The sequence below is a fragment of the Chionomys nivalis genome, chromosome 25 (genome assembly GCF_950005125.1).
Source record: "Chionomys nivalis chromosome 25, mChiNiv1.1, whole genome shotgun sequence".
Classification (NCBI taxonomy): Eukaryota; Metazoa; Chordata; class Mammalia; order Rodentia; family Cricetidae; genus Chionomys; species Chionomys nivalis.
In genome coordinates this window covers 17,776,562-17,799,805 of record NC_080110.1, presented here as the reverse complement: position 1 = coordinate 17,799,805, position 23,244 = coordinate 17,776,562, and the positions used below count along the sequence as shown (strand labels likewise).

The 23,244-nt window shown below is 36.4% G+C and overlaps 1 protein-coding gene across 2 annotated transcripts in view; it reads left to right on the top strand.

The window, feature by feature from the left end:
• Positions 1 to 23,244, top strand: part of Mettl25 (methyltransferase like 25) — a 64,832-nt gene that overhangs the window by 9,751 nt on the left and 31,837 nt on the right. For both annotated transcript variants that reach the window (XM_057758250.1, XM_057758251.1), the window contains 5 exons: positions 1,879 to 1,985; positions 2,808 to 3,398; positions 5,977 to 6,124; positions 17,308 to 17,402; positions 20,086 to 20,115. In XM_057758250.1, coding sequence (XP_057614233.1) covers positions 1,879 to 1,985; positions 2,808 to 3,398; positions 5,977 to 6,124; positions 17,308 to 17,402; positions 20,086 to 20,115 — 971 coding nt within the window. The remainder of the gene's footprint in view (positions 1 to 1,878; positions 1,986 to 2,807; positions 3,399 to 5,976; positions 6,125 to 17,307; positions 17,403 to 20,085; positions 20,116 to 23,244) is intronic.

Here is a 23,244-nt window from a genome sequence, read left to right as displayed (position 1 = left end):
TTAAAATCCTACCTTTTTGCTGTAAGCACCTCCACAAATACATTTTTAAAAACCTGGATCCTTTGGCCATCAGTCACAGATACCATATTACCTGCAAGTGTTTTAACATGTATCCCTAAGAACCAGGATATACTACTTATTCTGTAGCGTGCTGGTTCATCCAGGACTTTCCCTTGGCGTTACAAGCATTATCTACTCGCAGACTGTATTCAAAATTGTTTTAGTGTTGCAGAAATTATTTATAGCTCCTTTTTTTCTTAAAAAAATTTTTAGATCATTTTATGTGTGTGAGTGTTTTGCTTGCATGCATGCTGGTGTACAGGTGTGCCTGTTGCACACAGAGGTCAGAAGAGGGCCTCTGGAGCCAGTTTTGAGCAGTTGTGAGCTGCCATGTGGGTGTCGCACAATCGATGCAGATTTGTTTCTTCTTTTTTCATCTTATTGTTTCTGCTGACGCTGATGAGTTGATGCATGTAGAGAGGTTTGCTTGATTATTTCCCCATGATCACATTAAGCTTTTAACTTTTAACCGATAAGCTAATTAAAGGATTTGTTTTGCATGCACCTCACTAAGAGGCATGGCAAAAGTGGATCCTCAGAAATCCTTCATTGTAGAGGGAGCTTATCCCCGTTCTGATCCAATTTTTTCATTTTTATGGTTGTTTCCTTTATCTCTAACTATTTTAATGAAAATTATTTTATTATATTCCTCCTGGAGCAAAACAGAGGATTTTTGGGAAATTGTGGCCCTGGGAAGGGCATTCTGGCTGTAATTGAGTTCATCAGCAACGTTGCTACTGGCTTTGTATCCAGTGCCAGCTGTTTCTAACTGGCCTCAGCTGAGTGAAGCCTGGCCTTCTATCCGCCTTCTAAAACTCAAGGACTGTACGTTGGGTATCAAAGAGAAAGAACAGCATATGCAAACATAAAGCCATCACCAAGTCTGGATGGATGTTGTCTTTGCCAGTCCAAGGCAGAATAGAGATACAAGCTAGTGACAGCTGTGTGTGGAGGGAAGCTCCTCCCCATCCTGGAGTCTCTCACTTTTCTGTTCTGGGCAGGTGTCTGTCAACAGAATGCCACTATATAATAAACATATACTCCTGGGAAGACTTTATAAGTAAAGTTTTCACATTTTCCTATTGAAGAGGAAAGAAGCTTGGCCTACAAGCAGACATGTCACAAGTGAATACTGCCATGCCATAGTAGATTTATTTATTTCTAACCCAGCCCTAAATTTCAGCTTGCCACTATCCAATTCCCACATGTCTGATTATGTTGAATACCTTGTTAGATGTGCTTTTTATTCCATAAAATATAGTGTATACTCTAAAGTGCTGTGTTGTAGAATGTTCTCTGGTGCTATACACTATATAGTAGAAAATAGTCACATGTGGCTCTTAATCTCTTGAAATGTGCCTAGTATAGCTTGGAAGTTTAATTTGTATTTTGGCTTTGGTAATGTTAAGTGTAAATAATCATGTTGTTGGTAGCCACTGCTTTTGGATTGGGCAGTGTTTTTCTTACTGGTGTATAGGAGTTGGTTTTATCTTCATGCGTGTGTTCTTCAGGGATGTCTATTTCCATGTTGTTACTTCTCACTCTGTTAAAGCTGTTCTTTGATGAAACAGGTTTTTGTAGTACAGTTTTCTCACTTATAATTAACTACTTGTTATATCAAGGAATGATTTTAATTATCTGTGGATTTTTTATTTTATTCTATCTGAATCATAACTGTTAAACTAATAGAAATCACACAGATATCACAATAGAATTTATGCCATTTTAATGTTGATTTAAAAACCTGTGAATATCAAGTGACAACTCATTAAAATTCTCTTTAGTAACAGTATTTTAATTTTCTCTATTTTCATTCAGGTGAAAATGTGAAGGCAATTCAGTTTATGAACACAAAAAAATCTCATGAGGTTCAGGCAATGGCAGAGCTAATCTGTAGTATTGCTGATTACTGTGGTTTAAAGCAGGTGAGAAGATTTCCTTGCAAGTATTGTCCACTTTTGGTATCTCTCTGATTTCCACCCCATGCCCTTCTTTCAACTTTCCTCCTAGTGTTTATTCTGCTCACCAAAGAGATCACATCCAGTACTCAAATCTTCATTGAGAGCTCTGCCACTAAACTATACCAAACTAGAGTAAGATGAAGCTGTTTACTCTATCATTGCCCTTCATAACTTTATGCATTTGTATTTATATGAAACACTATGTAAACCAGCATGGTTTGAATGTGAGATGCCACCCACAGGCTCTTGGTCCTCAGTTGGCGGTGCTGAAAGTGGAGGTTAGGGCAACTTTGGAAGGTGGAGCCTAGTTGGAGCCTTGCTGGAGGAACTATGTACTGGGGATGAGTTTGAGGTTTGTAGTCTGGCCCCACTTTACGTTCAAAATGTCCATTGCTGCGGTGTTGTCTGTGCGCTAATAAATCATTGTTAGTTTCTCTTTACTTTTTGCCTTGCTACATTGCTTAGTTCATCTTAGTATCTTCTTTAGGATTTACTTTGCACACAGTCTTGTCATATATGATAAAAGCATGTTTTCTTCCTCACTTTCAAATACTATGTTTGTTACTTACTTGTTACTTTGTTTTACTATGCTATCTGGAACTGGAAAATGTTTAATAATAGTGATCGGTGATTGGTTTTTAATAGAAATCAAACATTGAAAAAGCAAACATAGGAGATTATGTAAATTATATATTGCATTTGTTTATTCATCTTAATAAAATATCTGGAATGTTTCTACTACCAACTGACTGAAATCCTGAATTCATTCTTTCTTGTTTTCCTCAGATAATTGATGTGGGTTCTGGTAAAGGCTACCTAAGCTCCTTTTTGTCCTTAAAGTATGGTTTAAATGTCTATGGCATCGATTCCTCAAATAGTAATACTCATGGAGCTAAGGAGAGAAACAGGAAGTTGAAGAAACATTGGCACCTGTATCATGGTCAGACAAGAGAAGATGCCAGCGGACTGGCATTGAAACTGCAGAAAGGAATAAAAGCGGAAAAGGAAGCAAAGCGTAAGGAAAACTGTGAGAGGGCACTGAAGAACAGCCTTGGGAATGAAGACCTGTCTGCTGGTGCTGCGCCAGAGTGCTCAGAGACGGCAGTTTCAGTTCTCAGAAAACAGCAAGGAAATCTACGTGCTCAGCCACTTGAAGAAGGGAATTTGTGTTTTGAAAATGCCTTTTCTCTCATGGACTTTCTGCCTATTGATGCCGTTGAACCTACTTCATCACAGGTGCACAATGCAGAAATGTCTGAAGTGAGGAAACAGAAAAAAAATATGACATCTAAACCAAGCGACCCAAGTATTTATTCACCACTGACCTCTTTTATCACTGCTGATTCAGAGTTACATGACATTATTAAAGATCTGGAGGTGAGTCTACTTCTGAATCTTCTAGTTTGCAAGAGTCCTGTCACAACATAGACTACAGTATGAATAGCTTGTTATTCTACTAATGTGATATTATCTGGCATAGCAGTCCTAAAGATCAAGAATAAAATGCTAAGCTGACTTTCTTTGTATGCACAACTGTCCAGATTTAATGAGGACATACTATGGAATGCAAAACCCTTTCCTCATTTTACTTCGAAATAAAATGTCTAGCACAAATACGTGTCTGTAAGCCAAATTATCTTATCCACAATTCAGAGATTGTTAAAATCTAGTCCAAGAAAAGTCTAGATGTTTCCATAATTTTTATTGTTTTGAATTGACACTTATAGTAATTGTAGGTGTTCCTGGACTGCAGCATGTTTTCATGCATCCACACTTGATCCAATCAGGGCAGTGAGAACAGATAACAAGGTAATTAGCATACATTTATTGACAGGCATGCACTATCCCAGAGCAAGAATAGCCTATGAGAATTCTTTAAGGCTTTAATGTTTTTTAAGTTGTGAAGTTACATAGTTGAAAGACAGTACGTCTGAAATGTGCTGTTATATGTTAAACCAGTATTTACCAAAGCTCCTACAGATTATCTAGCTTAACTCTTTTATAAGACACGGTATCTTTTGAAGTTAATATTATTCTTTTTTAATTTTTAAAAACCTTCCTAAAAGAAATGGCTAAACAAAGTACTAGAATTCTTTGTACATTAAATCTTTGTTTTATATGGCTTTTACAAAAAGGGACTTCCCCCACAGAGATTTTTTTTATGATTTTATTCTTATTTTTAAACTATGTATATATCTCTGTGTGGCATTGTGCATGTTAGTGTAGCAGCTACGTAGGCCAGAAGAGAAGGTAGATGCCATGGATCTAGAGGTATAATTGGGCCAGGCACCCAACCTGCATCAAGAGTTGTATATGCTCTTTAACCAATGAGCCATCTCTCCAATGCCTCCCTCCTGCCAGATACATATAGAAGGTATCAGTTAAAGGAAACATTAGTCCTCATTAACGTAGAAGGAGTAATTAGGTTATCCAGTTAAAATTTAAAATTTTAGTTTATTGTGTCACTTTAGTTTTTCAAAATAATAATAATATATTGCTAGAAGTGTATAACCTGAGCTTGGTGGCACACACCATAAATAACATAAAGACAGAAGCTGGAGGATCCTGAATTAAGGGACAGCCTGGACTATGTAAGAAGACATTCTTGTAAGGAGTCTATAACAAACTGAAAAGTTAAATAAATTTTCAAAGTCGCATTTGTATCAAACTGGACTCTAAAGCCAGCTATCTATTTCTCAATTTTGTGTTCTTAGTGATAGTCATATTTCATTTGTATAATTAGACTTATTGGTAATTATCCAGTTTTTTGATGACTCTTATTTAAACAGTATCATCAATATTTGTTTGTTTTAAGACAGAGTCTTGCTGTGTAAGCCCAGTCAGCCTATCACTCATTACGTAGTCCAGACTAGCCTCAAGCTCATGACAATGCTCTTGCCTCAGCCTCCTGAGCGCTGGTACTACAGTCCCATCACTACCGCGCCTTTCCAGCTAATTCTAACTGGCGCTATGAAAATTAGGCTGTTGGCTGAATAGTTCTTTACATAGCATTTGGGGAATATGATGACTTTTTTATGTTGTTGTGAAAATAAACCTGAGAAATTGGTATGACTTTACTTATATGATAAATCTAATAATAATGTGATCCATAGAATATCTGTATTTAAGGGTATCTCCTTAATGCAACTTCTCTAGTACCAAACGACAAAGCTTTGTGGACACAAATTGTCTGCATGAAAAGTCTGATTTGCTCCTCCTTAATTCAACTTTATGATTCATGTTAAACAAAGCCATAATAGATTCAGCTGTGGATGATTGGTAGTTGACAAAATTCTCTGCATGTATACATTTGCACTCAGTTTCATGTGAGTGCATTTATTATGATATGAGTAATTGGAAAAAGCATTTCATAAGACAATTTTTACATAAAATTCATGATGGAAAATTGAGAGCAAAAATACATATCTTGATTTTTTTATTACTAAGTTTGATTAATGAGTAAGCTAAACATATTGGCATTATGTTAGAAATGACAATTTTGTACCTTTTCTGTTTCTTATAACCATGTTTTACAAGATGGGCAGCCTGAATAAGTTCAATCAATAAAAGAAATTTGACTAGTATATTCATAGTATCTCATAAACATTTCAAATCTTAGGTTTATTGAGTAGCTGCATTTTTCATCCAACCTTAGCCTTTAATTAGAAGTATCTAGCTGTTAAGCAAGTATTAGTTATAAAAGAGATGAAAAATACAAATGAAGAAATTTAAAAACAAAACAAAACAAAAAACCAGAAGCTGTAGGAAAATATGGCTACTTTAGCTAAAAGGAACAATTGCTTAGTTTGTATACAAAGTGATCCGTAATACCTTTTGTGTGGAATTGACTACTTAAAGTTTACATATTTGAAAAGACACGTGAAACCTTCCCTTGTATAGTTTTAAACTCTCCTTTTAATCAGTTGACCACCCCCCTTTTGCCTTGTCTCTAAAGGACTGTCTAATGGTGGGTCTGCATACTTGTGGTGACCTTGCACCAAACACTCTGCGGATATTTGCATCCAAGTCTGAAGTCAAAGGAGTTTGCAGTGTGGGCTGTTGCTACCATCTTTTATCTGAAGCATTTGAAAACCAGGATAAAGGTAGTAAATATTTTCTGTGTCATAATTCTTATTTTTTTCAACTATTATGGCTACTTTTTTTCTTTTTTGGCCATTATTGTGTCTTAAATGACGTGCCTTATTTTGTTTTGGGGAAACACTGTGTAGTCTTGAATGTACTATGACTCCTTAAAGGCCAGGCTTCCCATCAGAGATCCCTCTGCCTCTGCCTTCTGAATGCTGGCTTTAGAGGCTTGTGCCACCATGCACAGCCAATATTGTGACTTGAATTAGCATTTAGGATAACAAAATTTTTTCTTGCAAATCTAGCATTAATAGTATTGAGGAAATTAGATACAATATCACTTTTATATTTTATTATCATTTCTTTGGCTATAAAATGGATTTACTGAACAATAAAAATTTTGCAAATACTTGAAATCTCACTAATATCTGTTGTATATCTTGTAGGACTTACGTTTATAAATAGTTTTAAGTTTTGCTTTGTGATTATAATCTCCATTTGACTGGGATAGTTTTCTCCATTTCTAAAGAATTAATACTTTTTAAAAGAAAAATCAGCATACTTAGATTTCTATGAACTTAGAAAGCATTAATACTGTTATTTTATTAGAAGAGTAATATTCAGTCTGTGCTCTCTGGACTCTGCCTGCAGAAAAAAATGATAAATGTGTTGGCAGCTTCTAATATAGCATTTGGTTGGTACATTTTATGACAAATCTGTCTATAAGATAGAGCTTCAAATCTGTGTTTTAAATTTGTTTCAAAATAGTCTTTAGGCTATTAGTAGTAGTTGTCTTATATATTAGTTAATATTTTAATAAAATTAAGTTTGAATAGGAAATTGTGATGGTTTGAAAAAGAATGACCTCCATAGGCTCATAAATTTGAATGCTTGATCACTAGGGGAATGGCATAGGTTTTTGAAACCTCAGTGCCCACTTCCAGTCACACCATTCCTGCAGTAATGTAACCCAGAGTCCACCAGCGGGGGCTGAGCAGTCTAGTTAGTGACTCTGTGGGGACCATTCTCACTATAACCCCACCTCCCAAAGAGAAACGTGGTGATGAGCCAGTAGACAGTGTACATGGCTTCTTGTGTGCAGAATTAACCATAACAATGATAAGGATGAATACTATACTGAGTTTAAGGGAGTATTTTAAAGAAGTCATTAAGTATTGAAGCAACTGTCAAATAAGTAGTAATCAGCTTTGGCTGGGTCAAACAAATGCGTTCCTCTTAGTGTTATCTGTTTTTCTCATACATACCTGCCACGAGCAGAGTGTTGAGAGCTGTGCTTGTTAGGAAAGCACAGTACAAATGGAAGGACAGTGCTCTGACTCATGTTTGAAGTGGGTGGAGCTATATGCAGCGTGAGTGACTACGAAAGCCTAGACATCAGAAAAACAGTTGCACAGCCAGGAAAAAAAAACATGTACAAATCCAAATAGTAAGCATAGTAACACATTGGTTTATGTTTTAGTTTTGCCTGCACTGTTCTTTATGTTCTGTGCAAAGCCAGGTAGATTTGGGAGCCAGGTAGAAACTTTCACCTTTTGCCACAGTGCACTTTGATTTTCTTATCGTATCCTTAGGGTAATAAAATGAAATGGATAGCCATTCCTTCAGTTTTTATAACAGTGCTTCTTAGCTCGGATTGCACCACTGAATCAAATTTGGCACTCTACAATTCTGGAGAACTGCCTGTGACCACCTGAGTTTAAGCCTCCAGGTACAGAACTTGAATATATGTATTTTTAAGAAGTTCCGCAAGTAGTTCTAATGACTACTACTTTGAAAACAAGGAATTTATTATGATTATTTTAAGACATAGAATTTGAGAAAATGCTTTGTAGAAATATGTTTCAGAAAATACACCCAACATTTATTTTAACTTTTCCTATGCATAGAGTTAGGTGGGCTTTATATTCAGATGCCCTTTGCAGATCAGAACCTAAAGTTGAGCAGCAAGACCACAGCAAGACATATCAAAGTGAACATACAGAAAGCCAGACTCATCATTGTTCCTAGCAGAGCCCTCAGAACAGGCCTTTAGCCTTCTAGCAGACACTCGTTCAAGAACAGGAAATTGGGTTGTAAATCTGGAGTAATAGGTTCGAAACTAGACGGACTGATGGAAGAAAGCCTGAAACCAGCAAGGAGTATCTGTGACAGTTAATTTTTATTGTCAGTCCCATGAGATCTAGACTCACCCTGGAGACAAATCCCTGGGTGCAGTTGTAAGAGATTATGTAGATTGGGTGATGGGAATAATTAAATGGGAAGACTCCCCCTAAATGTGGATGGTACCATTGCATGCCTTGGGATTCTTGACTGGATAAAAAGGAGAACGCAGGAGAAGCATAGCATTTGTTGCTTTCTGCTTCCTGGCTGTGGATGCAGAGTGGCGGGTGCCTTAAGACCCTGCTGCCAAGATTCCCATGTTGTGATGGACTGTGCTATTGAAAGGGAGCCAAAATAAGCAGCTTTGTTACAAGGAAACAAGCAACTAAGAGAGTATCCAAGGTGCTTATGGTACCACTAGAATTTTGATAGCTTACATTTCTTTGTTGGTAAACATATGGGTGTGTGTGTGTGTGTGTGTGTGTGTGTGTGTTTAACAACCAATGGAATATGAATGTATCCTTACTTTGTATATGTAATGTACACCGTATGGTCCTAGTATTCTTTTTAAATTGTTTTAGTATTTTGTTTTTAATGTATGTGTTTTACTTCCATGCATGTGTGTGCCCCATGTACCTGCAGTGGTCAGAAGAGGACATCAGATCCCCTGAGACTTGAGTTAGAGATGATTCTGAGCAACCATGTGGGTGCTGGGAATCAAACCTGGGTCCTCTGCAAGAGCTACAAGGTTCTTAACAACTCGGCTAGCTCTCTAGCCCTGGCACTAGAGTTATTTACAAAATTAGAAATATATCACTTGTTTAGTAATTATATCAAAACTGTTGACTTTGCAGGGCAAGGGATTTGTGTGGAAAGGTTATCATAATTCCTGTCTGATGTCAAGCTCTAGATTCCATAGATCCCTGTCCCAGAATGAACAAATATGTTATGTGTCCCTTGCCTCATATCTTAGCCATCTGACCCTTTGTCCTCACTTTATTTAAACAGCTGTTTTTAAGTTGACTTGGGGTATAAATTTGAGTTGTTAATGGTATTATCCAGTTTAGTAAATGATTGTGGTATGTACACGGCAACGTTTTAAGATTTTATTGACTATGTAAACACTATGTGTCTTGCATGAGTATATTTACCCAGTAACACTGCGATAGACCGTAGAGGTGGTCTGTCATAAATATGAGTTTTCAGAAAAAAAAACAAAAAACAATGTTCTGTAAGTCATTATAATACTAAATTTATACCATATGTTTTTAAAAGTACTTTTAGATATTTTATGTTATGAGCCAGTAGCCCCCAAGTGAATGCTAAGTACCGGAAACAGTTTTATTGCAGTGCATTATAGAATATTTTTTCCAAAGCTTAACTGTTAACTAATGTTTTAATATTTTTTCTTGATATAGATTATTACTATAACTAATTGAAGCAGTCATATTATTTCTTCTCCTAAAAGGAGTAAGTTGTTTTATTTTTGTTTTTTTTTTAAACATTTCAATACATCCTGGTTTTTTTGCTTTATAAGTGGAAATAGAATGCAATGAAACAGACCTGAACTGACTCAGATCCATGCAACTCTTCCTGATAAGGGAACCTTAATCTTGTCCAGGGTATAATTGATCAGGGAGATAAAAATAACATTAGAACCAAGTGAATCTCATTTATTCTAAATTATACTGATTCAGTTAAACTGGGAGTAGACATATGACATAATTGATAGTGTTGAAGCATGAGAGCACAGCCCCAAGGGAGAGTTTCTGGCTCTTTTTGTTTTGAGTGTGTTTTTGTTGCGCCTAATGTTTTTTAAATTTATTCTTAGTGTAGGGGCGGCGAGAGGATTCTGTAGCTTGTGTGCAGATGTCAGAGAATGACCCTGTGGATTCCATTCTGATTTTCTACCTTCCCATGGGTTCTCAGCATGAGCTCTAGTTGTCAGGTTCAGCAGCAATCATTTTACCTGCTAAGCCATCTCACTGGCCCTCTTTTTGCTCCAAAGCACAGGACATGTGCCATGGTTGGCTTTTGTCTTGTATATGTGTTTGTTCAGCCTAACAGAATGACCTGCATCTGCCTACTGTCACATTAAAATGACTCATTAGACATTTTCAGTGCTCTGAATAAGCATTGCAGTCAGTCTGAGAGAGAGATGGACTTACTCTATGTGGCGATTTCAGTAACTAGAGAGTACTGTTGGAGTAGAGAAAGGGCTGGGATACTGGAGTACTGTAGGAGTAGAGGAAGGGCTGGGATACTAGAGTACTGTTGGAGTAGAGAAAGGGCTGGGATACTGGAGTACTGTAGGAGTAGAGGAAGTGCTGGGATACTAGAGTACTGTAGGAGTAGGGAAAGGGCAGGGATACTAGAGTACTGTAGGAGTAGGGAAAGGGCAGGGATACTAGAATACTGTAGGAGTAGAGGAAGGGCTGGGATACTAGAGTACTGTAGGAGTAGGGAAAGGGCTGGGATACTAGAGTACTGTAGGAGTAGAGGAAGGGCTGGGATACTAGAGTACTGTAGGAGTAGAGAAAGGGCTGGGATACTAGAGTACTGTAGGAGTAGAGAAAGGGCTGGGATACTAGAATACTGTAGGAGTGGAGAAAGGGCTGGGATACTAGAGTACTGTAGGAGTAGAGAAAGGGCTGGGATACTAGAGTACTGTAGGAGTAGGGAAAGGGCAGGGATACTAGAATACTGTAGGAGTAGGGAAAGGGCAGGGATACTAGAATACTGTAGGAGTGGAGAAAGGGCAGTATACTGAGAGTACTGTAGGAGTAGGGAAAGGGCTGGTATGCTAGAGAGTCAGTTAGTTTCAGAGCCCTTCCCTGACTTTACTAGGAATAGCCCTGGCCATAGATGACAGAACTGATCTCTGCATGGTCCAGTCCTTCTCCATCTACTCCAACCGGCCTGCCATTTGGAAGTCTGCTGTAGTCATCATCAGTCAAACAGCCTGATGTGGGTACTTGCCCTTGGTCTTTAATGTGTTATATAGTTCCTCACTGTCATAGTCTTCACTTTGTTAATCTGTCTGGATATTTGATTGTTCATTTATTAGGTTGGGAAGTGTGACAGACACCTTTTGAGAGCATCCTTCTCACTGATACATTTCGTTTCAAACAAAAATCGCCAAAGGTTAATGAAAACTAGATATTTAGTCTAATTCACTGTTTGGTTTTAAGAATTGGTTTCATTGCTTTAAAGTTAGAGCTACTTCATCTAAATCATCAACCTTTCTAATGCTGTGACCATTTAATATATTTCCATGTGTTGTGGTGACCCCCAACCATAAGATTATTTCATTGCTACTTTATAACTGTAATCTTGCTACTACTATGAATCGAAACTTAAATATCTGATACATGGAATATCTGATATGTGACCCCCAAGATATCAGGACCCACAGGTTGAGAACCACTGATCTGGAGGTTGAATAAAAGTATGCTGAGCATATCATTTGAAAATCTAACATAGCTGTATAAAACAAACTTTTCTTATGTTTCTTCACAGCTGTAGTTGTGCCAATGCTGTATAAAGCATTGTTATGTGCACTGTGTCACCTCATCTCTGCTAAACATTCAAGCCACTGACATCTGTGAGTGCACTTTTCCTCCTGAAACTTAGATTTTTTCCAGATTTTAAATTTCTGTGATGAAGAGAAAATATTTTTATTAGCTGATCTACCATTATGCCTATGACGTTACTAGACTTGTAAGAGAATGCTAATGCAATATTTGAGAAAATAAAATTTCAAAACAAATTATTGATTAATTACATTTCAACTAATTAATTTTCATTGAATTATTATTGGTCTTTCTAAATGTCATCAATATTTAAAATGAAAATGTTTAACAACTTGTACTTTAAAACTACTTTGAAATTAAAATGAGAATTATAAAAGTATGAGAAGATAGGACATATTTACTAAACCCAGTGCATAGCAGTTAGGAAATCACTAACACTAATTCAATATAGAATCATGCTTTGTGGAATATTCCTTTACACTCTGTGAATATATATCTGTGATTGGTTTAGTAGAAAAGTGAAATGACCAGTAACAGGGCAGAGAGAGTGCTGGGTAGAAGAAGGACAAAGTCAGAAGGAGACACCATGAGATGCAGAGCAAGCAGGATGGGAAGGATGCACACGAGGTAAACAATCCTTGGGGCAGCACACAGATTAATAGAAATGGGTTAATTTAACTTATAAGAACTACCTAAAAACAAGCCTAAGCTATCAGCCAAGCATTCATAATTAATACTAAGTCTCTGTGTGGTTATTTGGGAGCTGGCTAACTTGACAGAGCTTGCCAGTAGTCACAATGAAAAACTCTTCCTGCAGTACTTAGGGCTAGGGATCATTCAACAAACTGAGCACTCTCCCATAGCCATTTCTGCTAGGTATGAAGTGTATCCATGCAAAGTTAGCTAAATAAGCTTACAACATGGTAGAATGTGTTATAGGCAAGAAAAAACTAGTACCAGGTGCTCTAGTATCTCAGTGTAACTGATGTGTGAGGGTTGCGGTCATTATACACACTATCTTCATTCTTTCTTTTTTCCATATTGCTGTGATAAAATACCCTGGCAAAGGCATTTTAAGGGAGAAAGGGCTTATCTGGCTATGGTTGCAAAAGAATACAATCCATCATACAGCAGGCAGTGGAGGCTTGGCAGCAAGAACAGGAAGCTGACTGGCTGGTCACATTGCACTCACACTTGCGAAGTAGGGAGTGAACAGCAGGTGAGGCCAGGTTTTAAAGCCTCAAGTTCCACTCAAGTGGCCCACTTCTTCCATCAATGCTCTCCTTCCAAAAGGCTCCACAGTGTTCTGAGACAATGCTACTAGCTGGGGAGCAGGTGTTCGGAGAGGTGAGCTTACATGGACCACTACCCATCCTTACCCTCCACACAGTGCGGTCTTAGAGCTAGGAACAATCTGTATTAGAAGCATAGAGATGATAGTTTCTAAATTTCCAAAGGAGTGCAGAAACACTGTTCAGGAGAGACAAATTGACTTCTTATTTTCTGTGCTGTCCTTGAATAAATCAGCTTGCCTTTGTAGCGCTTCTGTAAATTAGTGTAGGAAGATGAAATTACCTGGGACGATCTCTTGTGGCTGAAATGATATTGGTATTTGATTTGAATACAGCTTTCCAAAGCAGCTTTGTTATTTAAACTTTGCTTATTTTTATCTATCATTTTGAGTTAGTTTTGTCTCATTTTTCTAATTATACTGGCTTTCCATAACCAGATATTCTAATTTCCTGCTGGGATTTTTTTTTCATTTGGTTCATTCTGTGAAGTTTAAAAATACCAATGTTATAGTGCCCATAAATTTTCTGTTCATCAAAGTTTTACATTTGATTTCTAATCACAGCAGATACATACCTAAGCTTTCATCTTCTTAATCATCAATATTAAGTTTAATGGTTAGCTGACCAATCAAAAGTGTCAGGACCTGTCTTAGGTTGAGAAAATATCAGGGCCAATTGATCTTGGTATTGTTCTTTGAGAGCTAAAGCAGGTAGATAAATTGTATCCAACTTGAGCAACACTTAATTATATAGCTTTTCTTTCGTAGCATATTGCTTTTCTTTTTAAAGCTGGACCTATGTCACAGAAGTCCTTTTGGCAATTGGCATGGGTGCATGCCTGTATTTGTAGGTGTGTTTGGCATTCTCTGGGCAGTTCCTTCACACTAACAGCTGCAGCTGATCTCAGTCAGCTGTGTGTTTCCTAGATCATTGGCGCGAATTTATTTTTTGCTTTGGGGCATCTTTTAAAAATGGATCTTTAATACAGTGTCCTCCTTTTTTTACTTTAGCTTGCCCCTCATTATTTTCTCTAACTACTGTAAAATGTTTTTGAAGCTTATGTAGGTTGGGTATATTGAGCACAAAAATGTCTGCCTTATGCTCGTTTGTGGTAAATAAAGGAAACCAAGAGTATAAATGAATAAATCTAAAACCAAAAAAATCAACTCAGAATTAGTAAAGAGAGGCCTGAGGAGATGGCTTAGTTGGTAAAGCTCTTTGCACGAGGATGTGAATGTGGTCCCAGTGTGCGCACACTTGGGTGGTGGCAGCTCTTATAATCTCACGTAGGAGGCAGGGCACCAGGATTCCTCTGGCTCACTGGGCAGCACCTCGCCTGATCAGTGAGCTCTAGTCTCAGTGATGGATCCTGTCTCAAAAAGAATGCAAAGTAACGGGCTCCTAAGGGGTACCAAACTTGGTCTCTGCCCTCCATATGTGTGTCCCTGGACAGACATATGCACCTGTACACAGACGGGCACTCACATCACACAAAAGTAGTAGTAAAGAGAAACGATTTCAACTGTATACATAAACAAATATTAAAGTTAATAGAGTTGGCAAATAGCCCTTAACAAAAACTAGTTTACACTAAATTGCATTTATATGCAGATCTGGATTTGATTACCTTAGAGAAAATATCTTGAAATATATTTGCTAAAAATACTTTGCATTTGTTTTTTTCTGAGGAAATCATACACTAATTGTCTAAATTTTACCCTTTTTTCTAAAGCAACAAAAATTAAAATATAGCCTAATCTTTAATATTATTATAAAGGTTATTCAAAAGTTCCACTTATATCTTAATATGCTTTGTTTGTTTGTTTAGTCAAAATCAGATTCTTGCAACAGAGGGAACTCCTGTCACACAAAGTGATATACCCCATTAGGGAGCTGTTGTTACAGTGTGTGCTAGAATAACGCCGTTTTCCCTTAGTGCCTGAGTTGTGCCAATGAGTAGTCATGACTGAAAATGAAAACCAGCAGTACCTGGACTGGAATCCATCCAGAAAATTTTAATCTAGATAGAACTCTTAGTATGTGTGCTTTTTCTCTGGTTCCTCCTCACACAAGAGTGGGAAGTTGGAGTCACTCATTCTCCCAGTTTAAATTTCAGTCTCTCACCAGAGCTGCACCATAGACATAGCCAAAAATATGTGCATCTTGTAGCACAGTCAAAACAGTTTCTAAAGAGAGAGAAATCAGAAACAGTAAGATATTCTTACCGTTATCCTGATTGCCATTATCAAAATGTATCAAAATGACCATTTTGCCATTAACTCCTTTCCAATGTGAATCATTGTTAGCATTTCCATGTAAAGTATCTTTTTAAGATACCAAATTTTTACACTCATTTTCACTAGCTAGGAGGACTTTTTTAAAAACTTACTTTTAATTATGTATTTTTTATCTTACTGTAAGGTTATGTAAAGTTTATTGTTACACTTTATTATATTCTTTATTTGCTATGAGTATGATATGTTCTGTGGTTTAATTACGACTTTCCTTTTAGCTTTAACATATTTGAGAAAGCAGTAACTTATTATTATTTTAGAAACCTTAGCAATCTAATTAAGTTTATTTTTAGGTTATGTTTCCAGTGCCATTTGAAACAGCCTTATTTATAAGCTGAAATGATTTAATGCAGGTGGAAAAAATTAAAGAACCTTCAAAAACTTACTTGTATGGATTCTGATGCTAATTTAAATCCCAAGGTAGATTTATAAATGAGCAGTTCAGAGATGCCCTCTTTACATGTTAGTCCATGTGCGACGTGTGATCAAATGTATTGTTTACATCTATGAAATTGACAAACAATAAATAAAAATATTTTTTAAAAATTAAAAACAATAAAATAAATTTACTTAAGAATGATTAAATGGACAAACGTCCAAACTCTGAGTAGAATAATTTTAGAGTAGGCTTATGACATTGCTAAGAGTAATGGTTTGATGGTGTCACTAGTATGTGTGCTAATAGCCATGTGCCAGGGGTATACAATAAATATATACCAATTTTATATGCATTCATGCCTCAATAAAATATTATCAATAAAAAAGTATTGTAAACATATATATTAGACATGATTCAGTAAAATGTAAGAAGATTCATTCGCTAGTTCAGGTTATGCCCAGTTTCCCTATCTGAAACATAATAGTATACTTAGTTCATAGAACTGCTACAGTAGTACATTTAAATCACTTGGTGTAGTATTTCACAATATTGAATACCATATCAATACTAGAATTATGAGTACCCAATTCTGAAGGTAGGGGAAGAGTCAGGCTTTAGTCTGGCTTTTAGTGGGGTATATTATAAATTTTAATGTAATACTTCAATGATTTATGGCCTGTATAAAATTTAAAATTTATCTCTTAATCAAAAGTCACCCAGTCTGTCATAGTACAGATGTTTCCTAGTACCTCGGTTGCATTTTCTTTTATGAATTTTTCAAATTTGTATGTTTTTCTTAATCTAACAACAATGTATATTTATCACAATTTTCAACTATTTCTCACAATTTTAATAGCATTATCTGTTTGTGAGACTTCAGTTTAAAATATAAATGGTTTATTTGCTTTCCCAAAAACATAGTGGACACAATTTTTCTATGTAAGTTGTTTGAGCCTTAGCAAGTTCTATTAAGTCTGAATTAGTTGACAGTAGAAATGTTGATTCCTTGTTGTCATTATTTGAGTCATAAGTGCAGTTGAGCAAAATGGAAAAACATTACAACTTCTTAAAACAATGAAAACTGTAGAGTCCGTACAGCTGTTTGCTTTTAGAAAAATGATCCTAGTGAGAAGAAAGATGGTCTTCCAGATTGTTAGGAATGAATTCATACTTTCTTTAATAAATTGCTAGCTGTTGTATATTCTTTTTCATTTTAGAAAGTTAGGTCTGCAATAAATGCCAAGAATGTTGTTAGTTGCTTCCTATGGTTACACTAAGCAGGAAGGCTGTTGAATTTTACATTTCTTTTGCTAAATCTTACAAAAATAGGTTTTGGCAAATTAGCTAATATCAGATCTGGAAATTAAACACAGGGTAGCTGATGTAGAGGAAATATATTTGATAACATTAACAAACCATCAGTTAGCAAACTGGAATGCGCTATTATTAAACATCTTGTCACCGCTTCATTTTTATCACTGTTTGACTTCCTCACCGACTGATTTGCTTTCTCAATAGATTATTTATGGTAACTGGAAAAGGAAGAATTTTGTTTAACTAATCCTTTTTTGCCATCTGCAGAATATGCTCAAGAAAACTGGGGATTTCCAATGTGCCGCTATCTGAAAGAGGAGAGATGGTGCTGTGGTCGCAATGCAAGAATGTCAGCATGCTTGGTATGGCTGTGTTTCCTAGAAAGATGAGAATTTTACCCAGATGTTATGCAATTCAGTATTTTTAGCTAGATTGTGTTAAATGTCAGATTTTAACAAAGCATACCATTAATGTTTTTAACATTGCGATTTGTGGAAAAAGAAGTGATAAAGATATTCAACCATCCATTTTACATGCTGCATCATAGAAAAGTTTAGATGTGGTTACTTATTTATAATATGAAATATATCAACTACCAGTTCTTAAACACAGAATCAGTTCAGTACTTTATACATAGTTTAGTAGTGTTTTTGTATGTTTGTAAAAGTCATTTTGCCTTCTGATTTTCTTATAGAATAGGAAACTGTTAAACTATGTGAGATATGAAATAACTAGTCAAAAGCATTATTTTGTTTGACTTGACTGGTGTTCCTAAGTGTAAAACACTTTAGCCCTTGGCATTCTTTGTTCATGATGCCATGTTAGCCTGCAAAAGAGCAGGCTAAATAGTACAGGTGAATAATTATCATCAGAAAGCTTAAATCTGGTTTTAGTTTGGTAGAATGAATCTAGAAAACTAAACTGTAGAACAAAGACCATAATTAATATTGTACTATGTATTTAAATATTTTGAGGATAGTGCTCCTACCCCATATACCCAAAAAGAAAACGATAATGGAGATATGAAATTGCTACCTCTATCAATCATATCACTATGTATATGCAGACATCACAACATGTTGGTTTATTTAAACATACAGTAACTTTTAAAAAATAAAATATAGTTCATTGAACAATTTGTTTAATGTCCAATCATTAGATAAATGAATTCTTTCAATGCCCACTGTTTCTAAGGTACTAGTCTAGTATTATGTGCTTATATGTAGCTGCAGAGATTTTGGATCCTAGGAAGAGCTTAGAAATCTATTTGTTCTCAAATAACCATTTTCTTATGTAGCACACTTGATGTACTTCTCTGGAGATTTATCCTCTTCCTTCATTTTATGTGGGAATGAAACATGCTCAGAATATTGTGAGAGTGAAGAGTCATTCTTAGAATGTCGTGATCATGGAATGCTGCTAGCCAGCCAGGTTTATACCTGGAAGGCAAGAAATTGAAATAGACTTTTTTTTAAGGGGAGTTAACTTGATGTGCATTTGTTCTGTAATATTCACTGGAGCACATTTTCATACAATGAGCACCCCCTCAGGCCCCACCCCATCTGTGTGACATGAGGAAAGCATATGTAAATAAAGTTTCAAAGAACAAGATTTAGCTGATCAGTTTCTGACTAGCCACACAATTTCAGGTAAGCTACCAATCATGAGAATGATCTTATAGGCATATAGAAATTGTGCTTAAAGAAGATAGTCTGTAGATAGCATTTTAATTTAAAAAGTATTTGTTTCAGCTATAGCTAAAGGTCCTGCTTCTGGAAATTTAAAAGCCTGAAGCAAAACACAGATATTTAAAATCTCAGTGATAATCTTATGCAGATCAATTATGCTTTATTTGGCTTGTGTTTGAAATGTTCCTAATTAAAATTTGAAAAATTTTTAAATACTTAGCATGCAATAAATGGAAATATATGTCTAAGAAGTGAAGAGTTTTGTAAATGTCTTTTCCATATATAAATTATATGGTAAATATCATGTATGTTCAATATGATTGTTAGAAATGTTAGGAAATACTATATAAAAATGTTTGTGTTCTTAAGTATAAATGTAAATTAATACCATAAAGCTGTCAAAGTGTGTTACAGCAGTTCTGTTAGTTACATTTGTGTAGCTGTGGCAATAGTACCTAACAGGAACAGCATTAGAAAGCTTTACAGTGGCTCGCAGTCCCCAGGATCCAAATTCATTGTGTCAAGGAAGGCAGGGTGAGGCAGCCCAGATCATGGCAGTGAGAGCATAGAGTTCACACCCACTGCACATCAGGAAGCAAAAATGACCATGACACCCCCAGTAACCAGTTCCCACCATCTAGAATGTCTCTTAAATGTTCTATAGCCTCCCCAAATAGCACCAGCACCAAACAAGCATTCAGAACACGTGGGGACACTGTGTGCTTCAACAGGCTCCATTTCTTCTGGCGCTACAGCAGAGGAGAATGCACTCTGAATTCATGCATCACACAGATTCCTCTTCCACCTACAGTCTCTTCATGTTTGCTTGCTAAAAGACGAAACTAGAGATCGGGAGGCTGCTACTGATAAGAGCGCCTGCATAGTTAAATACAAGAACCCGGGTTTAACTCCCAACTCTGGAGTAAAACTGAAAGGATGGAATTCCACATCCCATAGATCATAAGACGTTAAAAGAACTTTATAAACACATCTATGTCTGTATCGCACATGAGAGCAGCTTTGGATGTGATTGTCTAACCACAATGAACGTGAGTCACACTGGCCGTTTTTATTTCTTGCTGCTTTCTGATTCCTTCTATAATTCATAGAGTGTATAATCAGAATGTGATCATGTTCTGTATATGACACTTTCCATTATAAATTAGTCCTAATTTATACAAGCATATGAGCTAACATTCTTTAATAATATTGATACTTTTAACTATGTAAACTTACATGTTATCACTTAATTAATCTTTTTTGATTGTCACTATTGCAAATTCTTATAGAGTAGATTTATAAATCTCATAAGACTAAATATGTCAGCAATCTTTGTCTTTTTTCTTTCTCCTCTAAGGCATTGGAACGGGTTGCAGTTGGCCAAGGGGTAAGTGAGAGTGTTTAATGTAGCTAATGAACAGGATCATTTTCCCTCAAGCCCTCTTCAGACTTGACCTGCTGTTGAACTTGAAACCCGATGGATTTTAATAAATATCACCTCTGCTTGTCACCGCTGCTCACTCAAGTGTATACATGCTCTGTGTATTTAAAGTGAACTTTCCGAGCGATACATGGAGGTTTGAAGAAAGTATCCACATTATGTTGTTCTCCAACCTCTCATTTCTTCATCCTGTAGTAACAATTTGTAAATATGTCCAGCAAATGTTATAGCTGACCATCAGGCTTTTATGGGGTTCTTTCAAGGAAAGAAAATGGTATAACGTGCAATGTATTATTTAAGAGTAATCTAAAACATGTTTCATTTGGTTATTTGATACCTTTTTCAATTTAATTAGTCTTTAGCTGAAATAGCCAAACAGGCTTGCAAGGATAAATAAAAGCTTGAGATATTCTAAATATTCATACAGTATACTATCATCTGCTGTGTATTCATGAATTTTAAATTTGGAATTTTAAAAAGCAGTTTTGAACATTTTCATAAAATTATTCTATTGAACCTAAATTTGATAAGATCTATTGTTTCTTTTTCAATGAACATTAATGTTAATTGTATTTTAAAAATAATAATTGCAATGACAAGTATTACTTATCTAGACCAGTAACATGATAAGTCATTTGATAAGTCCTTTAATAAGTACTTTTGTGGTGGTGGTAGCTGTTTTTTTTTCCCACTGTATTAATTTGCCTGTCTACAGTCTCATGGTGAATGAAGTGAGGGAAACAGGTGAAATGTTTAAAATCAACAACAAGTGCTCAGTAAATGTCAAGTGTCATCTCCAATAATAATTATTATCTTGAAAATAATAGTTAAATCTAATACAGACCTTTCCAAAGAAGTGTACATACTTCTTGTCAACTGTGGTAATGAATACATAGGACTGTGAGTTATGTATCATTATTATGCCCTGATATGCAGGAGGCAACTGTAAGGTAACAAATTCTAGGATTTCAATCTCTGTCTCCCAGAGACATCCTTAGCTTCTATAATGCGCACTGCCTTAGTGGTTCCCTGGGCCTGGGAAAGAAAGGAGCCTTTGTGTTGTTGTCCACTAGGGTCATTGCTTTTTAAGTTTTCTAAGATTTTGCTCATTCAGTCTGAGGAGTTGGATGTTATTTTAACCATATAAAAGAACATGATCTGCAAACAGGAGGTTTATGATATAGCCTAGCTCCTTAAATTAATTGCAGAACTGTGACTTGTAGCTTATACCCTTTGCTGAAGTCCTGTGTATCACATGCATAATGCATGCCTCAGGGTACACACTCTGTTTTTTTTTTTTTTTCCTGGTTTTAAAATGCACTAAAAGTGTTAAGTGACTTTATTCCTTGTGAAGGAAGAAAAGTCAATTCTAAGCCACACCCAGTTTAACCCTTGAACAGTCAGGCACAGGCTGCTTGGGAAGTGAGGTTCTCTTCTCCTTTCCCTCTGTATTCACCAGGATGATCAGCCTAGTTATTCCAAGAGCGAATGTTTGGAGGCACTTCATAAGTCCCTTCCCTTTCTCTTAGGAGACAGCTATAAAGCTTTTATTTGCTCAGGGTAACTGGGGAAAGATAATGGATTTTGTTCCATTTTTGTAGGTAGTAGGTTTTCTGCCTTAAAACATATACAAAATTTTATTTAGTGTTTGACTTTTGCTGAATTAAATATTAAACATATTTATTGTGGTTAAACGTAGATTAAAAAACAACTGGGAAGAGAACTCAGTTTATGAAATGCTTGCCTTACAAACCAGATAATGTGAATTCAAACCCCATGTTACAAAGCAGTATGGCAGCCTGCACTTGTAATCCCAACCCTGGTGAGGCATAGACAGCCAGCCCTGTCTACTTGGTAGCTCTAAACCAGCAAGGGATCCCATTCTGACAAGAAAGGTTGACATGCCATTCCTGTGGAAAAGCACCTGAACTTGTCCTCTGCACAGGCGCATACGCATCCACATAAGAGCAAACATGCATCTGTAGAAAATAAGTTAAAATTCCAACTTGTCACTGCAAAGGAGAACAGAGTCTGAAAAGATTCTGGGTCAGTGAAATATTTGCCCCATTGAAGTCTATTCTTAAAACTTAACCAGGTATTTGGCAGTTAATTTCATCTTATTTGACATCTCAAAAGCATCTATTATTGTTGGTCTTCCTTAATCTTTGCTCATATTTCATATTCTCTCTCTCTCTCTCTCTCTCTCTCTCTCTCTCTCTCTCTCTCTCTCTCTTTGTTTTTTCAAGACACGGTTTCTCTGTAGATTTGGTGCTTGTCCTGGAACTAGCTCTTGTAGACCAGGCTGGCCTCAAACTCACAGAGATCCGTCTGCCTCTGCCTCCCGAGTGCTGGATGTAAAGGCGTTCACCACCACAGCCTGGCTTTTTTCTCTTTCTAAAATAGTAATTTTGCATGAATGCTAGCTTGTTGCTATTATTAATTTTTCTTTATCCCTATGCTGTCAGTCTAAGAAGTCTCTTGAGGTAAAATGGCATTTTGGTGACTTTTGTAATTTTTTAAGTTCAGTTCCCAAAGTTCATATTAGACAGCTCACAACCTCCTGTAACTCTAGCTTCATGGTGCTCAGAATCTCTGGGCCTCTGTGGGCACGTGTACACATGCCTGAATTCAGACACACACATGCATATAATTGAAGAAGTAAAATAAAACTTGAAAAAGAAACTTGCACCATTCATGAGACACCTCTCCGTTGTTTTCCTAAAAGCAGGGTCTTCAGTTTCCTTTGGCCTTTTTAACTCTCCTCTTTAAGTCTGTGGTGCCATGGGCTTTCATGCTTCAGACATAGTTTTAAAACATTTCCTATAGGTGCTGTCTTTCCCAGTGTGAAGCCTAGGTCTTGTCCACATTAATTAGGAGAGCCTCATGATGATCTCCTTCACATACGTGCTTCCCAACTCTGCTGGACTTCCGAGATGATGGGGATGGACTTTAAAGTTGATTTCTTCCCATTAGCTGATCCCTAAGCTATTTGGAGGCAATAGCTTATTTTTTTAATCAATTATAACTTTTCTTCCCCATTTACTGACATTCCTTTTATGGTTTCTTGTTTTGTTT